Source organism: Meriones unguiculatus, chromosome 6 (genome assembly GCF_030254825.1).
Source record: "Meriones unguiculatus strain TT.TT164.6M chromosome 6, Bangor_MerUng_6.1, whole genome shotgun sequence".
Taxonomy (NCBI): domain Eukaryota; kingdom Metazoa; phylum Chordata; class Mammalia; order Rodentia; family Muridae; genus Meriones; species Meriones unguiculatus.
The window spans coordinates 34678889-34702507 of NC_083354.1; the positions used below are offsets into that span (position 1 = coordinate 34678889).

General features: G+C 36.6%; 1 protein-coding gene across 3 annotated transcripts in view; it reads left to right on the plus strand.

Moving 5' to 3' along the window:
- The window catches only part of Zcwpw2 (zinc finger CW-type and PWWP domain containing 2), a 95267-nt gene that overhangs the window by 1433 nt on the left and 70215 nt on the right, over window positions 1-23619 (plus strand). For all 3 annotated transcript variants that reach the window (XM_060385086.1, XM_060385087.1, XM_060385085.1), the window contains exon 2: window positions 21544-21889. In XM_060385086.1, coding sequence (XP_060241069.1) covers window positions 21603-21889 — 287 coding nt within the window. In that variant the 5' untranslated portion in view covers window positions 21544-21602. The remainder of the gene's footprint in view (window positions 1-21543; window positions 21890-23619) is intronic.

The following is a 23619-nucleotide window of genomic DNA, read 5'->3' on the forward strand; positions in this document are numbered from 1 at the left end:
TGAGCCTCTGTGGAGGTCCTGAGAATTGAACCTAGATCCTTTAAGGAATAGCAGACAGTGCTCTTAACCGCTGAGCCATCTCTCCAGCCCCAGCTTTTTTTCACTTTTTAATGTGCTGCATCTGTGCAGAATACTGTAGTTTGAATCAGTAACAGCATAGTTTTAGAGAAAGGTTGTATGTTTCTGATTCAAATGGTATACTGAAATTTCATCATACCTCTCTACAAATCACTTTTCTGTGGTTTGTTCTATATTCTGAATACTGTACTCTTTGTAGACCTTGTTAGGTATGACTCTTAAGTGTCATCCAAACAGAACTAAGCTGTCAAATATCCCTCAACTCTAATGGCATGTTAATGTCATCTTCATGTTAATGTCATCTTCAATGTCATTTTATCACTGTGGATTTAAAAGCATCCTTGGTACATGTCATATGCACAGGCCAAGTTCTTTAGGGAGAGAATGGTTTTCATAAGAAATATTAAATATTAAAAGTTTGTAAAATACTGCCAGAATCAGAAAACTTGTTACATAAGAAAACTCGAGGTATAAGTTACTTTGCTCCTTCAAGGAAGGAAGGGGTTGTTCAGGCTCATAGCAAGGGTGCAGCGCATCATCGAGGAAGAAGTCTGGTCACACTGTGCCCACAGTCAGGAATCAGAGAGGGGAGCATGCTGGTTTGCTCCCTTTGCCGTTTTTATCCAGTCCAGTAGCCCAGCACATCGATTTGTGTGACACACACTTAGGATAGGTCTTCCCTTCTTGTGTAACCCAGTCGAGACGCTCCCTCACAGACAGGTTCAGAGCTTTGTTTCCATGGTGATTTTAAATCCGGTTAAGTTGACAATCAAGATTAACCAACACATCCCTTGCCAACTTGACAAACATGTCACTTTAAATCATAGCACTCCATCCCTGTCCCCTAGTGTTTCATTTTCATCTCATAGTGAAAAAAACGCTTACTCTTTCTTCCAAGGTCTCCATAGTCTTTAGCAGTTCCAACATCATTCAGAATGTCAGGGCAGAATCTCTTCTGGGGCCAAGTCATTTAACTGTGATACCTATCCCCCTTTATATATATATATATATATATATATATATATATATATATATATATATATAAACACATCACATCTAGCATAAAATGGCACAGAAGAAATAGTCCCATTCCAAAAGTAGGGAATAGGGAAAAAAATAAGGACAAGTCACACCAAAGTAAGAACAAAACCCAGTAGAGTAAACAGCATGCCTTCAGCTCCATGTTCAATATCTGGGTCTGGAGATGGATTCCTTTGTGTTCCAAGGGGCTTACTTCCCACCCAGATCTGCTGCCTGTAGCAACATGGCCTCTCTCTTGGCCCTTCTCTGCTCTGTCCCAGCAGCCTTCCTCAGAAGCTGACCCAACCTTTCTGACAATTACACATCGTTGGGTCTCCATTGCAATTTAGGCTTCACTGTCACAGCTGTGGTCACTTCATACTGTGGTCAGTGGCTCTGAAATGTCCCCCTCATTTTTGCATTTTTTATGCCTTTCAAGCCAGTACCATGTAGAAAACACTGCTAAATTCTGCTACCGCCTGAAGATGTAATCTGACCTGAACCACAGTTACAACAGCCACTGTCTGCATTGTTGTGACAAAATGCCTGACAAAAGCAACTTAAAAAGTTTTTTTTAGATTTGAGCTCACAGGTTGAGGATATCATGTCAAGAAAGTCATGACAGTAGGAGCTTGAGACAGATGTTCATATTCCATCCACAGTCAGGAAGCAGAAAAAGAGAGGTGAGCTTTGGTGCCTTGCTCACATTTCTTAGGACTGTCATCTATTTCCATTGTGATTCTAAATCCCATGCAGCTGACCTGAAGGCTAAGCAGCTCAAGGCTTTAGGCTAGCCTGGGACTACACAGTGAGTTCTAGCTCACCCTCAGCTCACCATACAGCTCAGAACAAACAAACAAACAAACAAAGCAAAAAATTAAAAATGGAAATAACGCATTATCAAGTAATCCTGCTGCAGGGTGTTTTCCCAAAAAGACTAAAAATGGGATCTGTAAGAGCTTTGTTTATTTTACTGGCGTTTTGGTAGCTAAGATGTGGAAACAAGCTAAAAGTCTGCCAACAGTGACTGGATAGTGAAAATGTGGTAAAATACGGACATTGCCATATTGTCTAGTCTTAGAAAAGGAAACCCTGTCATTTGCAACAGAATGGGCGAAAATGGAGATCATTAAGTTATTTAAAGTAGGCCAGGTACTGACAGATGAAACCTACATGCTTTGATTTATGTGAGATCAAAACAGTCCCTCATTGGCAGCTGTCCCGTGTTCATTTATAGCATAGATGGATTACTAAGATTTAAATTGGCATTTAGTATCGTTTATGAAAATTGTTTGATTTTTTCTTATTTTTATTAGTTTTTACCTTTTCTTGAAAAAAATTGAAGATATAATTTCTAGTTGTATGAAAGTGTGTGTATGGTGGCCTGGGGAAAGGAATGTGGTGCCTACAGAGGCCAGAAGAGGGATTCTGATCATGTGGAGCTGCATCATGTGGCTGTGAGCAGCTCAGTGTGGGTGCTGGGAACTGAATTCCAGCCTCTACAAAAGCAGCGCATGCCCTTAACCACTGAGCATCTCTCTAGCACCTCCTTGAAAATTTCTGAAGCAGCAGAATATAGTTGTAAGGAACCCTAGCCTGTAATCATGCCAATAAATTTTATTTCCGTGCTACTTTTATTTCTCCAACAGAATGAAATCCACCAGTGATCTTCACTATTGAACAAGATGAAAAATTATTATTAAGCATCTTAGAACTATGCTAGAAGCTATCTAGCAGTATCTGCATAAACTAGCCTCTAAATGATAGTCTCACCCAGATAATAGGCTGTTAATAAGCTTTTGTTAAATCATTAAGTGTAATCTAAAGTTGACTTATAGGCACAAATTTGTTAATTAGGTAAATGAATGAACAATGAGTGTTAAATTTGCATCATAGAGGAGATTAAGGATAAATGCACTTTAAAGATTAGATGCAAACTAAACATCTGAGTTCATCATTTGAGAAAAAAATCATGAAAGACAAGATAATTAAAGTGCTCTCATTCTGCATTTGTTCTTGCATATTCCAATTTTCTTATCTAACTACATTTGAAAAGGGTCTAAAAAGGAAATTTCACATTTGTTGTATTGTCAGTAGGCCAAGCACTAAAATGGGCTTTCTCGTAGACTGTTGTTTTGCATGTGTATCTGTGTTTATGCATGGTCTAGTGTAGGAATGTGAATGTCTTGCATGTGTGTACATTTGTGTATGTGGGCTCAAGGTTTATGTTAGATGTCTTCCTTGATTTTTCTCTATATTTGTATTAATCAAAATATTTAAAAGTTTTTATTTTGATCAGTGGACCTTATTTTTGTACAAACTAGTGGACTTCAACATGACATTCCTACATATGCACTGCGTGCCTTAAGCACACTGTCTTCGCCCCGTCTACCCTCCCTCGGGGGTCTCCATAACTGATAAACAGGTTCTTTTCTACTTTCATGTCTTCTTTTCTAAAATGTTGATTCTGCATGTAAGAGAAAACATGGAATTTGTCTTTCTGAGTATTAACTATTTTGCTTTGTAAAATTCTTCCAGTTCCAAACATCTTCCTGCAAATGACGTAATTTCATTTTTCTTTATGGAAGGATGATACTGCACTGTGTATATACGGCTCATTTTCTTTATCCACGGATTTGTTGGTAGGCACTTAGACTGACGGAAGTTTGGCTGTTGTGAATAGCAGTGCAGTGAGCATAGGTGCGCAGGTCTCTGTTTTGTGCTGACTTAGATTCTTTAAGCTGTATACCTATGTGCGGCCTCACTGTATTGTAGTTCAAGTTTTAGCTTAGCATAGGAAAACCAGTGCAGAAGTAGTGTGATGTGAAGGCCAGTGAGCCAGTGCTATTAGTTTCATTCTAGGTTCTGAAAGCCCCCAAATCAGGAGAGACGGGAGCAGAATGTGAATGTCCTAGCTCAAACGTTAAAAGAGTGAATTCAGTCCTTCCTTTGCCATTTTGTTCTGTTGGTGCTACTGAGACTGGGTGATACACATTCATCAAAGGAGGGCCATCTGCTTTATCTGTCCCCCCCAAAACTGAAATGCTGATGTAGTCTGAAAAGATTTACATAGATATGCTAAAAAAAAAAAAAAAAAGCCAAGCAATCCAATGCCCCAGTCAAGTTGACATGTAAAGTAGCTGTATAATCTGAAAGTCTGAGATCAAGGTGCCAGTGTGGTTAGGGTGACTGAGAGCTTTTGCTTGAATGGCCATCTTTGCCCTGTTTCTTCACATTGTTCTCTGTCTGTATGTCTGTGTTCTGATTTCTTCTTGTATAATGGCACCAGTCATATTTAGGTCACCCGGCTGAGCCAATTTTAATTAGCTCTTTAAAAACCCTGTCTCAAAATGCAGTGCTGTTCTGAGTTACTGGTGAACCAGTGATTCAGCAAATGAATTTGGTGTTTGTGGATGGGAAATAGGGGGGTATAGTTCAGTCCACAGAAGTGGCTTCCTTAATTCTGACACATTATTCTGATATTAAGAAGTTCTACAATGTTCTCCGTTGTCATAATCTATGAAGCTAGTGTCTAGCTTAATAAAAAAGGATAAAGTATATATACCATTTAAGATACTGAGTATTTTAGAGAAAAACTGGCTACTGCTGTAGAATTCTCTTATGTCTCTTAAAATCCTTTTCTAATGAACGACAGTAAGTGAAAATCAGGCAATAGAAACAGGATTCATTGAATGAGAAGCCACATGTAATTCTCTATGAGAAGCTGTCATTGAAGCACCATCCAAAGTGCCTGTTTTCTTTCCTAATAACAAATCTTTACTAACTCAAACATACATACACTGCACTGGAAATACTAACAGTTTTGAGCTAAGGTTTGCTGAAGTTATGCTTATTTACTCCTCTAATTACCAAAATAACGTCAGGGCAGACTGGACTACCCAGTGCCAACACCACAAAGGAGAAAAGTAATTCCTGAATATACAAGCAAGTCACTTGGCTGTGTGGTATTGTGCCACCTCCCTATGTATTAGTATTCTACATTGTTTGATTTATAGGTAGTTTCAAGAAAAACCAGAACTTATCTTGGAAATGTGGCAAACCATATAATCATAGGTTTTGAGTGTCAAGGGATCTTTGTGCATAGAACCTAGAGGTGTGCCGTAGCTATGCACACTTTTAAAATGTTACAGCATTGGGAAAAGGAAGTATTTCCTGGGGTTATGTGTCTAGATGACTTTCCTGTGTGTCAAGAACAGGCCTACAGTCTTCGGCAGGGGATTTTGCTGTACGGTGGACGATTTGGGTTTAGCTATGGAGTGAGCTGCTCTTTATGAGGATTTTACCTGAGTAAAGTAGGCCTTGGTCTTGTTTTAAAGGAGCATTTTCTCCCCTCACTTTCTATTTAAAGAGAATTCTGTTAGAAGCAAAGAGATGTGCACTGATGCTGGGTGAGCGAGTCTGGAGTTGCCCCCTTTAGTCACGCGGCTGTTCCATGACTAGTGAATCCTGAGCATTGGAGTCCCACACGAAAGCCCTTTCCTGTATAAGGCCAACTGAAGAACCACAGTTTCTGCTTTTCTAAAGTTTCAGACATTTCTAATGAGAGGAAAATATTTTGTATACTACCTAAAATTTTTACTTGTTACCCATTTTTTTTTTTTAAAATTAGGCTTTTGCTATGTTAATCCTACCAATCCATGAGCATGGAAGAGCTTTCCATCTTCTGATATCTTCAATTTCTTTCTTCAGAGACTTGAACCTTTTTTCGTAGAGGTCTTTCACTTGCTTGGTTAGAGTCACACCAAGGTACTTTGTGTGAAGGGTATTATGTCCCTAATTTCTTTCTCAGCCCATTTGTCTTTTGTATATAGGAGGGTTTCTGATATTTTTTTTTGAGTTAATCTTGTATCCAGCCACTTTGCTGAAGGTATTTAACAGCTGAAGGAGTTCCCTGATAGAGTTTTGATACGATCCTATCATCTGCGAATAGTGAAACTTTGACCGCTTCCTTTCTGATTTGTATGACCCTGATCTCCTTAGTTGTCTTATTGCTCTAGCTAGGACTTCGAGTACTATGTTGAAGAGATAGGGGGAGAGTGGGCGGCCTTGCCTGTCCCTGATTTCAGTGGGATTGATTTAAGTTTCTTTCTGTTTAGTTTGATGTTGGCCATAGGCTTGCTGTATATTGCCTTTACTATGTTTAGGTATGTGCCTCGTATCCCTGATCTCTCCAGCACTTTAAACATGAACGGGTGTTGGATTTTGTCCAATGCTTTTTTTGGCATCTAAGGTCATGATCGTGTGGTTTTTCTCCTTTAGTTTGTTTACATGGTGGATTACATTGATGAATTTGCATGTATTGAACCACCCCTGCATGCCTGGGATGAAGGCTACTTGGTCTTGGTGGGATGATATCTTTGATGTGTTCTTGGATTTGGTTTGTGAGTATTTTAGTGAGTTTTTTTTTTTTTTTTTTGCATCAATGTTCATAAGAGAGCTAGGTCTGAAGTTCTCTTTCTTTGTTGGGTCGTTGTGTGGTTTAGGTATCAAGGTGACTGTGGCCTCATAGAATGAGTTTGGTAGTGTTCCTTCCGTTTCTATTTTGTGAAATAGTTGAGATAGCAGGGGAGGAGGACCTCCCCTATTAATGGACTAGGGGAGGGACGTAGTGGGGAAAGAGAGAGGGAAGATGGGACCAGGAGGAGGTGAGGGAGGGGGCTACAGCCGGGATACAAAGTGAATAAAATATAAATAATAATAATAATAATAATAATAAGAAGAAGAAGAAGAAGAAGAAAAGAAAAAAAATTGGGCTTTTAAAATGGATAATACCAAAAACAAGCAGCCATTTTTTAAGGTGTGTTTTTTTGTTTTGTTTTGTTTTGTTTTGTTTTAATTTTAAGAGGATTTTGTGCTGTAGTCCTGGGTGTCCAGGATTTATTATGTAGCCTAGTTTGACCTCAAACATTCATAGCAAGTCCTTCTTCCTCAGACTTCTCAGTGCTGGGATTACAGGTATGAGCCATCACAGCCAACTTGTAACTTCTAATTTCATAGTTATTTATGTAAGCTTCAAGACTGTGTAATTCTTCCATCTGAAAAAGAAGCAGGCTGCACACCGCCATGTATGCGCACTACCCAGCCTCTCCCACTGCTTTTGAAGTAGAGCACAGAGGTCCTTACAGGGTCAGCGTCTCGTGAGTCTAGACACCAGAGATTCATTCCGACTCCTCCTGCACACATCAAGGAAATTTCATGTGAGAAATTAGCACCTCTTGGTCTCTTAGCCAAGAGAATCTTTACCAGAAAACCAGCCAGTCAGAACCTGTGTCTTAGACTAGTCTACATTCTGACAAAAAAAAAAAAAATTTTCTCTTATTTAAGTAACCCATTCTATGGCAGATGGTTATGGTGGCCATTACAGACTATTGATAAATTTATTAGCTTTCTGTTGCTTTTTGATTGCTTTCTTATTTCTCTTATAAATCCATTTCTCAAGTTTGGGATATGTCCAGTAAAAAAATTCTTAATTGCATTTAAATTACATTTAAAATTTATTTGTGTGTACATGTGTGCATGTGTGTATATATGTGTGGGCACATGTATGTCATGGGATATGTGTGGAAGTCAGAGGACAACTTTCAGAAGTTAGTTCTCTCCTTCTACCATGTCGACCCTGAGGATGGAGCAGATATTGGGCTTTGTGGCACATACCTTTACCCACCTATCTCTCTCTGCTGGCCTATAACTGAAATTTAAGCTCCTAAATAAAACTTTTGTTTGTTTTACTATTTTAGTAGCATGGGGGAATTGATTCAGAGTTTTAATGTTCTGATTTAAATTTTTTGCAATATTATATTTTTTATATTGAGGTTACATAATTATGAATATCCTATAGTATTCCCTATTAAAACCATGTTTTACTGGGTATGAGTTCTTTCTTCGTGTTTCCTCTCATTTTGTTATTTGTTTTGTTAATTATTATTACCATATGCTCGTCTGTGTGTTTAGGATTTACTGTCAGCCTGTTTATGAGTTCTTTGTTTACTTTGTGTGACGAACTCCTAGATAGAGTGAGGCATTGCTTCTGAATGTAAGTTTTTCAGCACCTGCAAGTGTTGGTTTTTCCGAAGACCTTGGATAATCTCACTACACACCCCAACAGCAGCCATTGCTGCCTCACTTGACAAAAGTCGTCATCCCTGTTTCTTCATGTTTGGCCCAACGAGGGATGCAGGCCTTGAATCTGACACATCTGAACGCCAACTACTTGCATTCTTGGTTGCTCTAGACCTCTTCTGTGTGCACTGACTTGCCTACAGGCCTAGCAGACCTTTCCATGTTTGTGAGTTCGCGTGTTTTAGGTGTTTCCTCTCTCTTCAGGGTCAGCCTTATGCTTTTGACCAAGTCCTGATCTTTTTCTGCTGTCTCTAATGTGTTGTAAAATCTAATGCATAACATTAAATGTCTCTTACTCGTTGTATTAGGTTTTATTTGGAGGTAGGCAGGACACAAATAGGTAACCTGCAATATTGCATGTTTTCTAAATGACACTGTGCATATTTTATTTTTAAATGAACAATTGTCTGAAGACACATTATGTGTTCAGAATTAGGGCCTTTATTATAAGTGAGACATTATCCAGAAAATGCAAATGATGAAAATTCAAAAATTGTGTGCCTTGGGGAGGGGCATGTCCGCAGTCTCAGCAGTAAGCTGGTGAGTCAGGAGCATCTTGAGTTCCATGACAGCCTGAGCTACACAGGGAGCCCTTGCTTAGAGACATAGCCCAAGTCAGAAGAAGTGGTGTAGCCACTCTTGTATTTCTCCAGTCCAGAAGAGTTGCATCATCTGTGAGAACCTAATCTAAAATGGCTGCACTTTCTCTCACCATAGTGCCGGGACAGTATGACACCTTTCTTCTTCTTTTTTCAGTTTAAAGGAACAATCATTATTTTTCTCATTCACACACAAATAATAAAAACAATTTCTATTATAAGCAGCCATTTATCTTCATTCCTACTCTGTATGTATTTATTCATACTATCTCATTAAATTCTGATGCTTTTCAGTACTCCTTGGGTGTGTTCTAATTTCGACATCTGGTATACATCAGTCACAAAATACATAGACATTATAATAAAAATTAATACTTCACCAGATTTTCTTGGCTGTTCTCTATCTTAAACATCCTTGTTTTATTCAACAACAAGACTATATGATAGTTCAACTCAAAAAAGTGTATTTTCTGACTTTTAAAAAAATTTCTGCAACACAACACTTTAAAATAATGTTCGTGAAATATAGAAATCATTGGGGATTTTAAAAATAAAATCCAATAGTCATTCTTGGCTCATGAATTTCATTAGAAAGCTATAAATATTTATAATAAGCTGGATTATATTATTTGGTGTTGTTTAGTGATTATGCAAGTTTTGGTGGTCTTCTTTAATAAATTCAGCTTAACCAATAATTCTTGTTACAAAGAAAAAATTGCTCCTGATCCCTTACCCATCTGTTGGAATATTTAGCCATTTCCAGATGCTGCACTGAAATGTGAGAGAACAAAAAATCAATGAATCCCAAGATATAAAACATTGCTAAGGTATTTAAGGGTCAGTGCATAGAGAACAGCATGCCTATCAAAGCAACCTATTCATTTCTGGAGATACAAAAATAACGTCTGTGTTCTCAAAGAGCTTGTGGTCTAGTGGTGTTGGGTAGGAATACACATTAATATAATGAAAAGCAGAATGATGTAAGTACCAGGTATAAAGGTAGAAAGAGGAGGGCAGAAAGATCACAGGGAGGGAAACCCAACTCTTTGGGGCTATCTTTCACCTTCCAAAGCCCACATTACCAGTTTGTTGCCATTATCCTTTTAGGAAGTTCCTTGTTGCCTCTCTTTTATACAGCATCATTTCTTGTATTCCAAAGGAGTCCTTGTGTGTACTTGGTAGTAGTTGTCTTACTGGCTGATTAGCTTGCTTCCAATTACTATGTACTTTTGGTCTAGAGCTGTATTTTTGCAATGCTAAATTGAATGTAAGACACTTAACCAGTTTTTCCTCCTTTAGAAAATTACCGTAGATGTAGTGTTTAAACAATAAGTGTTTATTTCCTAGTTCTAGAGAGCGGTAGTAAGGTGACAGGAGCATCCATGTCTGGTGAGGGTTCATTTCTTCATTTTGAAGTGGCTGGTATTAGTATTTTGTATGATAGCAAAACAGTGGGGAAGAAACTACATACTCTGTTGTTTCTATTTGTAAGGCCACTGATTCCTTCAAAAGCTCTGTACTCTATTTATGACAAGTTTCTAAGGGCCCCACCTCCCACTACCAATCATGCTTAAGCATATGAACAAATGTAGAGGTGTTGTTAGTACCTGCTAGGCCATAGTAGATGGCACTAAAATAGCAGTATTTTATGCCATTATTTTATCTGTCCTTAACAAAAAGGAAAACCGCTAAGTTGGACTATATACTGTATTAATTCCTAAAAGTATTTTAGACTTATTTAAAAGCCCATTTGCATGGACTTTGACTTATAGTCTTACATCTCTCAGTGTATACATAATAAGGAAAATAATAATGGAGTCAGTTGGTTACAGAGTCACTTATTTTAGCTGAAAGTTGAGAAAAGCAATAGGAAAGTCCATTGTAAAACACCTTCATATATAAAAATAATTTGGGGCTGAGAAGATGGCTCCATTGGTAAAGTGCCTGCTGTGCAAGCAGGAAGACCTGAGCTTGATTCCCCAGAACCTCCATAAAAGCTGGACATGAAAGCTGCACACCTTTATGTACAGCTTTGGAGAGGCAGTGACAAGAGGACCCCTGGGGCTTGCTGGCCAGCCGGGCTAGCCCAGTCAATATTATAGAGAGTGAGGAACACACCTGCCATAAACTTACATAGCACCTTAAACAGACAAGCTTTTACAGAACCTTGAACTTGAGGCTGAACTTCATAGCCACTCAATGTTTACTATTTTTTAAACTGTAAGTGTTTTGTAATTATCTAGTTCAATATACTAAATTGGAAAATGAAACTTTAAAATGGGTTTGGTAAAGCAAAGGTGATTAGTGTAGTTTTGTATTCATCAAGGTCTTTAAAGTGTGGATTATTTAGGTATGACTATAGACTTCAAAGTATCTAGCATTCTTGTGATGATTTTATCTTACTTTCTGTCATTGTACATTCTGGATGAGGCAGTAAGTTTGAAAACAAGCAAAGTGTGTGAGAAAAGGTAACAGAAACAGTAAGAATATATTTTGAAAAGAGTGGAGACTTTTATAATCTGCATTATTAATTCTATTAGGCTGGATAGAAATGTATCAAATCTAAATTACCAAGAGGTTTAAGTTGGATGCAATTGAAACTACCACCAAGTAATAATGACATTTTCTTAGTGTTAATTTATCTTCTCAGTTTTATCCACTGTGGGACTGAAGTTCCTAAGAAAATCTAGAAACTTTATCTACCATTTAAGCGTAATCTTTTAATCCTCTTCTGTTTTGTAATAGGCATTGTAGAGGATTTTCACAAGCTCTCCATTAATGTCCTGCTGCAGATGTAGAGTGCTCTCTGCTCTGGCGTGGGCTCCGTGTGAGATGGCAGGATGGAGGGCAGCTGAGTGACACTGATGACTTCCGATGCCTTTCATGTCTCCCCCACTCTGCTTGCCTTATTAATATTATCTAGTTTCATCCAATACTGCTGATTCTTTGTAAATGTTTTTAAGTGATTCCATTTTGTGAGGAATGCTCTAATCTGATTTGGTCTTTAATCCTGTTAAACTCACTGCTCAAGCTCCAGTACACCGAAGTATGGAAAAGGCGAGTGACCGAAGGGATGTCTGCAGGCACTTTTAGTAAGGCTGCTTCTGGTCTGGCTACCAGGTGACACCATAATTCAGCCAAGACACAGCATCCAAGTGTTAATTGATGTTAAATATTAATAAAAGCCCATTTTTTTCTTTAAAAGTTTTCCTTGAGATTTATTTATTTTTATTGTGTGTGTGGGTGTTTTGCCTGCACATATGTCTGTGCACCACCTTCATGCTGTGCCTGCAGAGTCCAGAAAAGGGCCTTGAGACCTCTTAGAACTGATGTTACAGATGGTTTTGAGCCATAATGTGGGTGCTGGGCAGCTGAACCCAGATCCTTTGCAAGAGCAACAAGTACTCAACACTGAACCAGCTATCCAAATGGTCTTGCAGAGGACCTGGGTTTGGTTCCTTGCACCCACATGATGGCTTACATCCATCTATAACTCTAGTTCTAGGGAATCTGTTACCTTCCTATCACCTCTGTGAGCCATCAGACATGCACATGGTGTACATACATACATACATACATACAAAACATTCACACACATGAAATACACGTAGAAATCCCTTGAATCAACTTGGTATTCTTACTCCTCCTATAATTGTATGCCAATGCTTTTCAACAGCTCAGTTAACCATTAAGTCTCCTAGTATGTGCTCTAGATCTGGAATCTTCTGTATTTACCTTCATACTTGAATTCTGGGTTAGCAGCTCCTTTCTAGTAGCAGCAGTGTAGCACCCTACTCCATTGTTTCGGCTTGTTGTGAGGGCTTATGAAGGATGGATGATAACATCTGGAACTTAAAACTCGAAGAAAATCTTGGCAAAAATAAGCTAATATCTTTGATGGTCGGATTTATGCCTCAATATTTCCAAAGTCACAACAAGATAAAATCGAGTCTAGTATTGATATTATTTAAGTTCTTAATGGAGCCAATGTAAAAAGTTTAAAATACATTTTTAGTATTAAAAATACACAACGTTGTGAATATTTGAAAGCGTGTTGCTTGAAAAATTTAGGAAACTTTAAAACGCAGCTAGAAATATTTAAAACCCGAGAAAATCGATTGCACATCTGTGCTGGATGGAATAAAAATTTGTTTTCAAAATGAAGTCATTATTGAAGACGGAAGTATTTTTTAAAATGAGAAGCATGTTGTAGTTTATATTATAAATTATACCAGCCATGATGGAAATATAGCAATTTAAAATATTTAAAGTTAGACTAAGCAAAGAGGAATGGTTGTATCATATATTGGAAAAAACCAAAAGAAAGTCTTTATTGGCACAAGGAAAGACATATGGACCAAAGAAGTAAAATACAGTGTAGAGAAATTGACTCATGTGTATATATAAAAATAAAATTCATTTTAAATTAATTATAAAATAATGCATAATTAAATGAATGTTGTTGGGATAATTGGCTAGCTATAAAAATAAAAGTAAAGTATTATTTACATTTTTTTAGCACACAATACATTCCAGATGGATTAAATAGCTAAATGTAAGAAATAGAGCAATTGAGAAAAATACATGGAAGATTTTATTTAAAATCTTGGGGCAAATAAACAGTATTTAATAAACATAAATTTAAGTTCTATAAGAGTTTAACTTTCCATGTGAAAAAAGTATAAAGTTAAAAAACATGGCAAACTATATGAAGATGTTTCCAACATGTGAAACAAAGAGTTAATAGCTATACTACACTGTGAGCTCTCCCAAACCTCTGTAAGGAAAACAATAAAACTATATGAAGATGTTTTCAACATGTGAAACAAAGAGTTACTATCTATACTACATCATGAGCTCTCCCAAATCTCAGTAAAGAAAGCAATAAACCTGAGTACAGAGTGAAAACAAGGTTTTCCAAGAAAAGGAAACAAATAGTCAACAAAATCCAATTAATGGTCAGGGAAGTGTAGATTAAAACTACAGTAAGATAACGCTCTTTATTAATTAGATTTGAAAAAAGTCATTGTTCATATCCATTGTTGATATACAATAGGGAAATTGATACTGATAAGCTGTGAAAAGTAGAATAGCTTTCCAGAGGCCCGTTCAGAATTGTCTCTTTAAAAATGTGCACACCTTTTTGTGTGGCATTTCTATTGTAGAAGTATGCATGATTGAACACATGAATTGACAGTTGTGAATGCTATTTGCTATAGTATTGCTTCTACTAGCCAAAAACTGAAACAAACAAACAATCCAGAGCCCCTTTGACTAAATTCATCAGTCATACTATGGATTCTGCATTGATTGAATGTTATGCTGAATAAAGCTCATAGGAGTAAAATGATGTGATATGCTGCCCTCAGGAAAGACCTATGCCACAAAGAAACGTAATCACAAAAGAGTCTATGTCTATATTAGAAACATGAGTATGCAGATAAGGTAGTATGTGTGGCTAATTTATGTGATGGATGTAGGTAAGATAAAGACTTTATCAATAAGTAGGAAAATTAAATATTTGATCATATTTGGAAGATGAAGCTGTTAATAAAAGCCTTTAAACAATTAAAGCCAGGAAGGACAGAAAAATCCTAAGTCAGTTTCTAAACTGTGTTACTTCTTCAGAAAGCTTTATTATATCACAGAGAGAAACTCACTTCTTTCCTTTAGAAGTGAGTTTTCAGTATGTATTTGGTTAGTTATGACCTGTATTATGAGCATGACATTCAAAAATTAGATATATTCAATAAGATAAAGCAAAATAAGGAGAACAAGCAAAAGTGTAGCATTAAGGCAAATTTAACAAAGCAGAAGACAATTTGGATGCAATTAGAAGGATAGTAAAGCTTTTTCCCCTATATCAGCCATTTAATTATAGCTGAATTGGATTAATAGGACCAAGTTTCAATGGCTGTAATTTCTTCTTTCAATATCTATAAACTGAAATATTAAGAATAATTTAAAAACAAAGTGGAGAATTCAGTGCTTATAAAAATTTGAAGTTGTGATGATGTAATTAATGTTCTATTTATTGTACAAATATGGTGTCCTACCTTTTTGATTTACTTTATATTTTGTCAAGCTACATTGCCAGAAGCTGCAGATACAGAAAGGTTGATTTGGGATTTTTATTAACTTTGGCGTTGGAGACATGATTTCTAGTAGCCCAGGATCAATGTTCTAAGGAAACAACAAAAGTGAGCTATTCAGCAGTCAATATAAGATTAAAATAAGAGTTATTAAAGAAATGCCAACAAATATTGACAATAATTTCTTGTATCTTATTGATCATAATTTGATAAAACTAGGAATCAGAAGCAGGAAAAATTATATAGAAAATATGCAAATACCTATAAACTAAGCAGTGTTCCTTTGAATAATTAATGAGTCATTGAAGAAATCATAGGAAAAAAAAAACCCTAGAATCAAATTGAAGCACCTAGATCTTTGGGCTAAAAAAACACAATCCTAAGAGGCAAGTATATAGATATGAGTATGTACATGGAGAAGAATGAGAGATATTGGATAAAATATCCGTGTATCTGAATAGCTGAGAAATGGTAAAAACCAGGGCAGATATAAAATGATGACTAGCGAAGAATATGAAAGTTCACTGAAATAAAGAGGTGCTTCTTTGAAAAGATAAGCATGATGTACAAGCCCTTACCAAGCTAGCCAAAAGAGAACATTCAGACTAATATAATTAGAAATAAAGAGAACATATTATAGTGGATGCCTCTGAAACTCAGAGGATAATCAGGATATATTTTGAAAATTGATACTAAAAAAATGGAAATCTAGATGAAATGAGTAAAATTCTAGACATATGTAACTTGACAAAATCAAACCAAGAATGTATAAAACCCCAAATAGATATAAGCAATAATACTGATGCAATAATAGGGTCCCAACAAAGAGTAGCCCAGGCCTGACGGGGTCACTGGTGAATTTTTTCATACTTTTAAAGAAAAAACATCAGTGCTTCTCAGGATGTTCCATAAAACAGTAAATGAAGGAATACCTTTTTGTTCATTCAGCAAAGATAAAAGACACTGCACAAAAGAAAACTACAGATAATTTTTTTGATGGGCTTAACAGCAAAGATCTCAATCTTTACAAGGCATATTCAGTAACTTATTTACAAATACTTCATGATAAGTATGCCGGAAATGCAAGAACTGCTTAACATATGCAAATTAGTAAACACAGCACAGCTCATTAGTAGAACAGAAACCATATTTCATTTCAATAGATGCATCAAAAAAGCTTGTAGCCAGGCATGGGAGGCAGAGGCAGGTGGACTTCCATGAGTTTGAGACCACCCTGGTCTACAAAGCGAGTCCAGGACAGTTAAGGCTACACAGAGACACCCTATTTCCAAAAAACCAAAGGAGGAAGAGGAGGAGAAGGAGGAGAAGAAAAAGAAAGCTTGAAACAATTTTTATTGTCTCTTCATGATAAAAAATGTCCTGTAGAAATGATTGCTGTAAATAGGACTATATTTAAATATAAGAAAAGTCATGTATAATAACTGTATAACCAGTATTATACTGAATATGAATAAACTGAAAACATTTCCTGTAAAATCAACAACATGACGAGTATTCTCAACACTCAATATAGTGTTTGAAATCTTAGCATAACAATAAAATAAGAGAAAGAAATAAGAGGGGTACAAAAGAAAAGAAAGAAGTCAAATTATATTTGTAGACAACTTGATCTCTTGCATAAGGGATTTTAAAAACTACCAGAAAACTTTTAGATCAAATACATGTTTTTATTAAAATAGTAGGATGCAAACTCAACACAAAAAAACAAGAATTTTCCTGTGTATAATTTTTTTTCTGAAAGAAAGAAAAACAACCTCATTAACAATGACCCCAATAAACAAACAGTTAATTTCTGAAGAAATAAATTGAAGAAGACAGTAGAAGATGGAAACGGTGTCCCATGTTCATGGATTAGCAAAGTTAGTCTTGAGAAAATGGCCATATTACTGAAAGTGATCTACAATCCCCTTCAAAACTCTAAGTACCTTCTTCACAGAACTAGGAAAAAAATTAATATGAAAAAAACAAAAGACCCTGAATAGCTGAAGCTATCTCTAGGCATCACAGTACCTGATGCCAAACTTTAATACAGTGAAATAGTAATAGGAACAGTATGGCAGTGGTAATAAAACTAAGCCTGTGGCTTAATAAAACAGAGGACCAGAAAAAAGCCTACCAGCCACCTCATCTAATCTTATATCAAGAGGCCAAAAAGACTTAGATTGGAAAAGAAAAAGACTAGTGCTGGGAAAACTGCATATCCATGGGTAAAAAATACAAATAGGTTACCATGTCTCACCTGCACAAAAATTAATTCCGAAATTGGCCAGTGACTTAAATTTAAGACTTGGAACTTTGAAACTTCTAGAGGAATGCATAGGGAGACCATTTTGAAACCTAGGCTAAGAAATGACTTTCTCAATAAGACTATAAATAGCTCAGAAAAGAATAACAAGAATTTTAAATTGGATTGCCTCAGGTAAATACAAACAAAATCTATTGAGAGCCCATCTCACCCAACCAGAATGACTATTATAAAAAAAAAAAAAAAAAAGAAAAGCAAACAACACAGACTGGTGAGGAAGTGAGGAAAAAAGGAACACCTGTACTCTTTTGATGGGACTATAAACTACAGCATACTGTATAATACAGCATACAAATTAGTATGCAGATTCCTCTAAAAACTAAGGATAGAGCTGTCATTTGATCCAATTATGAAATTTTGGATGTACACCCAAAAGAATGTAGACAAGTTTCTGCAGAGATACCTGTACACCCATGTCTGTCATACTGTTGGTCACGATAGCCAAGTTATGGGAGAGCCTGCTGAATTGACATCAGATGCTAAGTTAAAGAGGCATAAATGTGAAATGGAGAGGGGAGGTTTGGGACAATAGAGTTTGTATTTCATTAACAAACATTCAGAGAAAGAAATTAGGGAAACAAACTCATTACACTATTTACTTTTACCTGAAGCAAGAAAAAAGTGTTTTTGAATAATCCTAACCAAGGAATTGAGAAACCTCTACAATAAGAACTTGGTACACTGAGGAAAACAATTGAAGTAGATACTATATTGAAAAGACTTCTCATGCTCAGGGATTGGGGGAATTAGTATTGTAAAAATGGCTATCCTATGAAAGTGATCTACGTAATCCCTATCTAAATCCTAATGTTATTCTGCATAGCGATAGAAAATAAAAACTCAATTCACGCAGAAGCACAAAGGACCCTGTATACTCCAAGCAATCCTGAGCAAAAAGATTAATGGAAGAGGTGTCACCAACTTCAAGTTATATTACAGAGCCATATTAACAAAAGCATCATGGTACAGACACAAAAACAGATACGTCAGTCAATGGTGTAGAAGATCCAGATACAAATCCACACAGATATAGTCCTCTGTATTGTTTTTGTTTTTTGACAATGATAAAAAATACATTGGAGAAAAAAACAACATACTTAAAACAAAGGGTGTGGGGAAAAGGGAATATTCACATGTAGAAAGATGAAACTAGATTCCTGTTTGTTACTTTGTACAAAAAAATCAATTTCAAATGGCTGAAAGATCTTGATGTAAGACCTGAAACACTGAAACAATTAGAATTAAAAAACAATGGAATTATTTCAAGATATAGATAGTGACAAGAACTTCCTAAATAGGAGACTACTCACTTAGGATATAATCTCAAAAACTGACAAATGGAACCCCATGAAATCAAAGAGCTTCTGCACAGCTATGGAAACCACAGAGTTTACTGAAGTGGAAGTTTCTGGTGTTTTTGAAGACTTTGTTGAGTCAAGTGATGTTTTTCTAGAAGCTGTCTTGTGAAAGGGCATGTGATGCTTTGTTGGAGGCTGGCTTATGAGAGGGTATGTGATGTTTTGTTCTCAGCTCTCTCATGTGAGGGGCATGACTTTGGCTAGCTGAGAACATGCATGGATGAACTTTGAGGAGAAGAGATTTATAGAAGTTCATCGACAGTGAGACAGTGCTTTTTGGATCGACATCATTGCCCTGGTTTTCGTGCTTCGACAATTTGCAGAGAAAAACGTTCTAGAGAACTCAGGGCAATCCAACTGAGGCTTGCAGTTTTACTGACTTGTCCTGAGGTGCCGCATCATGCTGATTTGGGTTGCTGTTTGGTGTTGGTCTTTGGACTGGACTGCTGGTATCCAGACAATGAAGAGTGGACTCATCCCAAGGAACTACTTCTAAAAAGGCCTAGAACCTCCTTTTCCTAATAATCTTCTTTCCCTCTTATATCTGGTCATTGTGTAGAAGGGAGGTATTTAGGGTTATTTAAGAACCCTAAATAAAGTAGGTTAGGTGAAAAACCTAAGCCTGCAGTTTACCAATAGCTAACAGAATAGGAGAAAATCGTTGCCAACTATAAATGTGACATGATTATGATTAATATCTACAATATACAAAGAACTAAAAAACTAAGAATTGTAAAGTTGGTAAACGGGCTAGTGAAATAAACAGGTAGTGTTCAAATAATAAGAGACAAATTTATTCAATAAATGCATGTAAAAATGTTCATCCTCATTATCAGAGAAATGCAAATTAAAATTGTATTGAGATTCTATCTCAACTCAGCCAGAATATCAGTCATTAAGAAAACAAATAACAAATTCTGGTGAAGATGTGGCCCAAAATGAACCCGTGTGCACTGTGTGTGGGAATGAAAACTAGTACAGCCACTATGGGAATCAGTATGTTGGTTCTAAAAAAAAGAAATCTCTTAAGACCTCCATATGATTTAGTTATACCACTGCTGGGTATTGTCTTAAAGAACTCCAAGACAACATATCACAGATAGAGATCCTTGGACAGCAATATTGTAGCCGTGATTAAAATAGTTCAGGTACAGAGCCAACCTAGACTTCCAGCAACAGAGAGACAGTGGAGAAAAGAGGAAGAAAAATCTGGAATGTATATACAACAGAATTTTTCATCCATAAAGAAGTATGAAGTTATGTCATGTTAGAAAAATGTATATAACTGAAGATAACTGTACCAGGTGAATTAAGGCAGTCTCAGAAAAATAATGTTTTTGAGATTCATAGTTCCTAAGTTTTATGTAGATATCTAAAATTGCAAATGTCTGTGTGACATAAGTATAAAAGTGAAACTGGACTTTTAGGAATTAAGTGGGACTAAAAGGGAGGATGGGTGAGAAGGAACGGCATGTAAGAAAATTATAAGGGGGAACATGCTCAACATAAAATACTTAGTTGTATGAAAATGAACTTATGTAACAAGAATGATATCATATATGATGAACACGTACCATGGAAAGTTTAAAACACACGTAGGGATAAAATGAAAATGCAGTTAATAAAAATTAAAATTTTAAAACATTGTAATCAGTGGCTAATGTATATATTGATTATTTCAAATGTAATTTGTAGGGGCTCAAGTAAGGAATATGATGAATAAATATAAGTGTGTAAAATAAATATATGATTAACTTGTGAATTAAGAGGTCTGCTTGAATGATGCTGGTGTTTGGATAGTAGTGTTGTGCTGATTCATCACTTCTGTATGCCAGAATCTTTTTTACATTTACTTATTTAGCTATTTAGTGTGTGTACATGTGTATATATGTGTGTGCACATGCATATATTATGACATTCATGTGGAGATCAGAGCAAAGCTTACAGGAGTCAGTTTTATCCTTTCACCACGTGAGCTCTGGGGATCAGACTCAAGTCATCAATCTTGGCAGCAGAAACCTCTACCCATTCAGCTACCCTGCCAGCCCCACATCTCTTCTTGTTTTTTAAACAATAGGGCATTGGGAGACACGCTGTCAAAACTTGGCTTCAACTATATTTTGGTTATATTATTAGTATATATCCCAGTGCTGTTACTGATGTTGAGTTTGGGGAGCGTTAACAAGCAGCTGTTCACAGTGAAGCTTTGAGAGGAGGCTTTATTGTGAGGTAGGGGGCAGAACATCCTAGGAAAAAGGTTGCTCATCTAACTTTTAATTTATTACAGTTCTCATGAGGTGAAACATTTGCTGCATGTAGTTTTCCCGATTTTTCGAAAATGAACAGAACGACACATGATGCTGTCGTGTGCTCTGGAGCAGTGTGTCTACGGACAAGACCTCAGAGCTTCAAACCCAGTGGCTGCATTGAAACCTCAACTCTACAGGGTACCAGCCCCGGGCTTAGCAAGGCTTTTCTTCGCTTCAGTTGCCTTGGCAAAATGGACATAATCCTAGCTGTGTGGAAGGCAATGGGGCCTGACACTTGTAGTTCTGTGTGTGTTATGCTCATTCTAGGACCCAGGAGGCTTGGGCAAGGGGATGGAGAGTTTGAGGTCAACCTGGGCTACAGCATAAATTGTCTCAGAAAGGAAAGCAATAGCTGTGCATGGCGAGTGTCAATCATAGGCATTGCTGAACTAGACTCCTCTTACAGTAGAGTTGTCCTCCTTTAATTTCAGAGCACTTGTTAGGGTCATTTATGTGTCTGCTGCGTTACTGTTGCCAGTCAGGAGAACACAATGTGCTGGAGACATGTCTTCTCTGCCTGAAGGACAAGACTGGACAGAAAATATACAATAACATTATTTTTTTATGATTTGAATTATATCTTGTAATCTTGAAACTGTATTTTTAAAAAAACTTTTTCAGATTTAATTAACTTCTGATAAACAATACAAGAAGCTAGCTGAGTGGTCTTCAGCAATTCAATGGATGCGGCTCTGGAAATCAGTGAGTTTGTAAACAGAGTGTGGGTCCAGTGTGAGAATGAAAGCTGCTTGAAGTGGAGGCTGCTGTCTCCCAAGGCTGCATCCAGGGTGGACCACAGCAAGCCGTGGTACTGCTTCATGAATGCTGACTCCAGCTACAACAGCTGCTCGGTTTCTGAGGAGGATTTTCCTGAAGAGTCTCAGTTCCTTGAAAGAGGGTATAAGATTGTCTATTCACAGCTTCCTCTTGGAAGCCTGGTTTTGGTAAAGTTACAGAATTGGCCAAGGTAAGAAATGTATTTATTGTTTATTATTTTAAATTAATCATTACTTAATTACCGAATTTCTTTCATTTTTTATTTACTTATGTGCATGCATATTTGTGGGTCTGTATGTGTATGTACATGTTTGTATGTATGTGTCTCTGTGTATGTGTGTTTCTATGTTTGTGTGTCTGCATCTGGGTGTGTATTTGTGTGTGTATGTATATCTGTGTCTGTGTGCTGCAGCAGATCAAATACCAAGAGCCTCACACTTGCTAGGCAAACACTACTGCTAAGCTACATGCTCAGCCCTGTGCTTTGCATTTGGAGTAGATTTACCTAGTTCTAACTTTCACCCAGAGTTCCTCATGTTTTTAATAAAACAAACTTCCACCTTTAGAGCAGTCTTGAGCTCACAAAGACTGGGTGTAAGTACAGTTTCCATATACCTTCTATCCACTCAGAACCCAGCCTCTCTCCCAGCTGCACCCCACACCATGTGGTTTGTGATAATTAGTGAACCTTCACTGACACTTCTAGTTATCCCCAGAGTTCATGCTGTACGTGAGGGCTCACTCTAGGTTTATACTCTGTTTTGAGAGGCATAATCTCCAGAGTGAGGTCTTCTTTCTACCGTGTGGGTCCTGGGGATGGAGCTCATTCACCAGGCTTGCTGGCAAGAGCCTTTACCTAGTGAGCCATCTCATTGGTCCCTTAATTGCCAATCTCTGGTACTATCTTTGTCCTCTGAATTATATTAATTTTTCTGGTTTTTTAAATGGAGAGTTAGGTAATTTAATCCATCTCTTATTTTTTCTTCTTAATTTAAGCAAAGCTGCATTTTTTTCTAAGAACTGTGATAAACAGACACATTGTATTTATCATCTACCTTAAAATAGTTGCTAATTCTTCCTTAAAATAAGTTATTTATAAGTTTGTTTCTAAATGACATATTTGAGGATCTTAATTATTCCATAGATGCTTAAAATGTTTTTCATTAAACTTTTATATATTAATTATATTTTAGAGTTTTGATTCTGGGTTATTTTGTAACTATACACTATGTATCCTCAGTGTATAAGTCTAGATTTCAGTTAAACTTCCTTGACTTAAAGGCAATTGTATTGTCCTATCATATGGCTTTAGCTTTTTACTTCAGGACTTTGTATTACTTAGGTAATTTTTCCTATCTTTAGCATTTATTTTTCTTGAACTGTTTTCATAATTTGGCTCTTTAAATTTTAAGTATTTTTCTCTACATATTTTATTATTATTCTGAAGGTACCAGTTGCTTTTTATTCCTTCCAATTTAGCATTCATTTTTTAAATTTTAAAAAAGGTTTTCATTTATTTTACTTTTTTTTCCAAATCTTTTATCACTTGTTTTAAGTTTTTTGTGGTTCACACACAAACACACACATACACATTATATCTACAGTATATATGTGTTTTTATTTCTGTTAGCTCAACTTGAAATCTTGAGTACAATTTAATAAGATATTGAGAATACTCTCCAAACCATTCCTCTGTGGTAAGCTTTCATCTTTTGGTGTGTTTCCCTCATGCTTTTTTTTTTTTTCATCATACTAAGTCAGTATTTGCTTCCCTTGACCCTGCAGGGAGGGAGGAGGCTGGAGAAGTAAGTGAATTGCTTGGTCTACTTGACCTGGGCTCAGCACTTCCTCTCAGTCCTGTCTAGCAGCAGCCTCAAGCCTGGGGCCCAAGGAGCCCTGAGAAGTGCTTGTGCCTGGCAC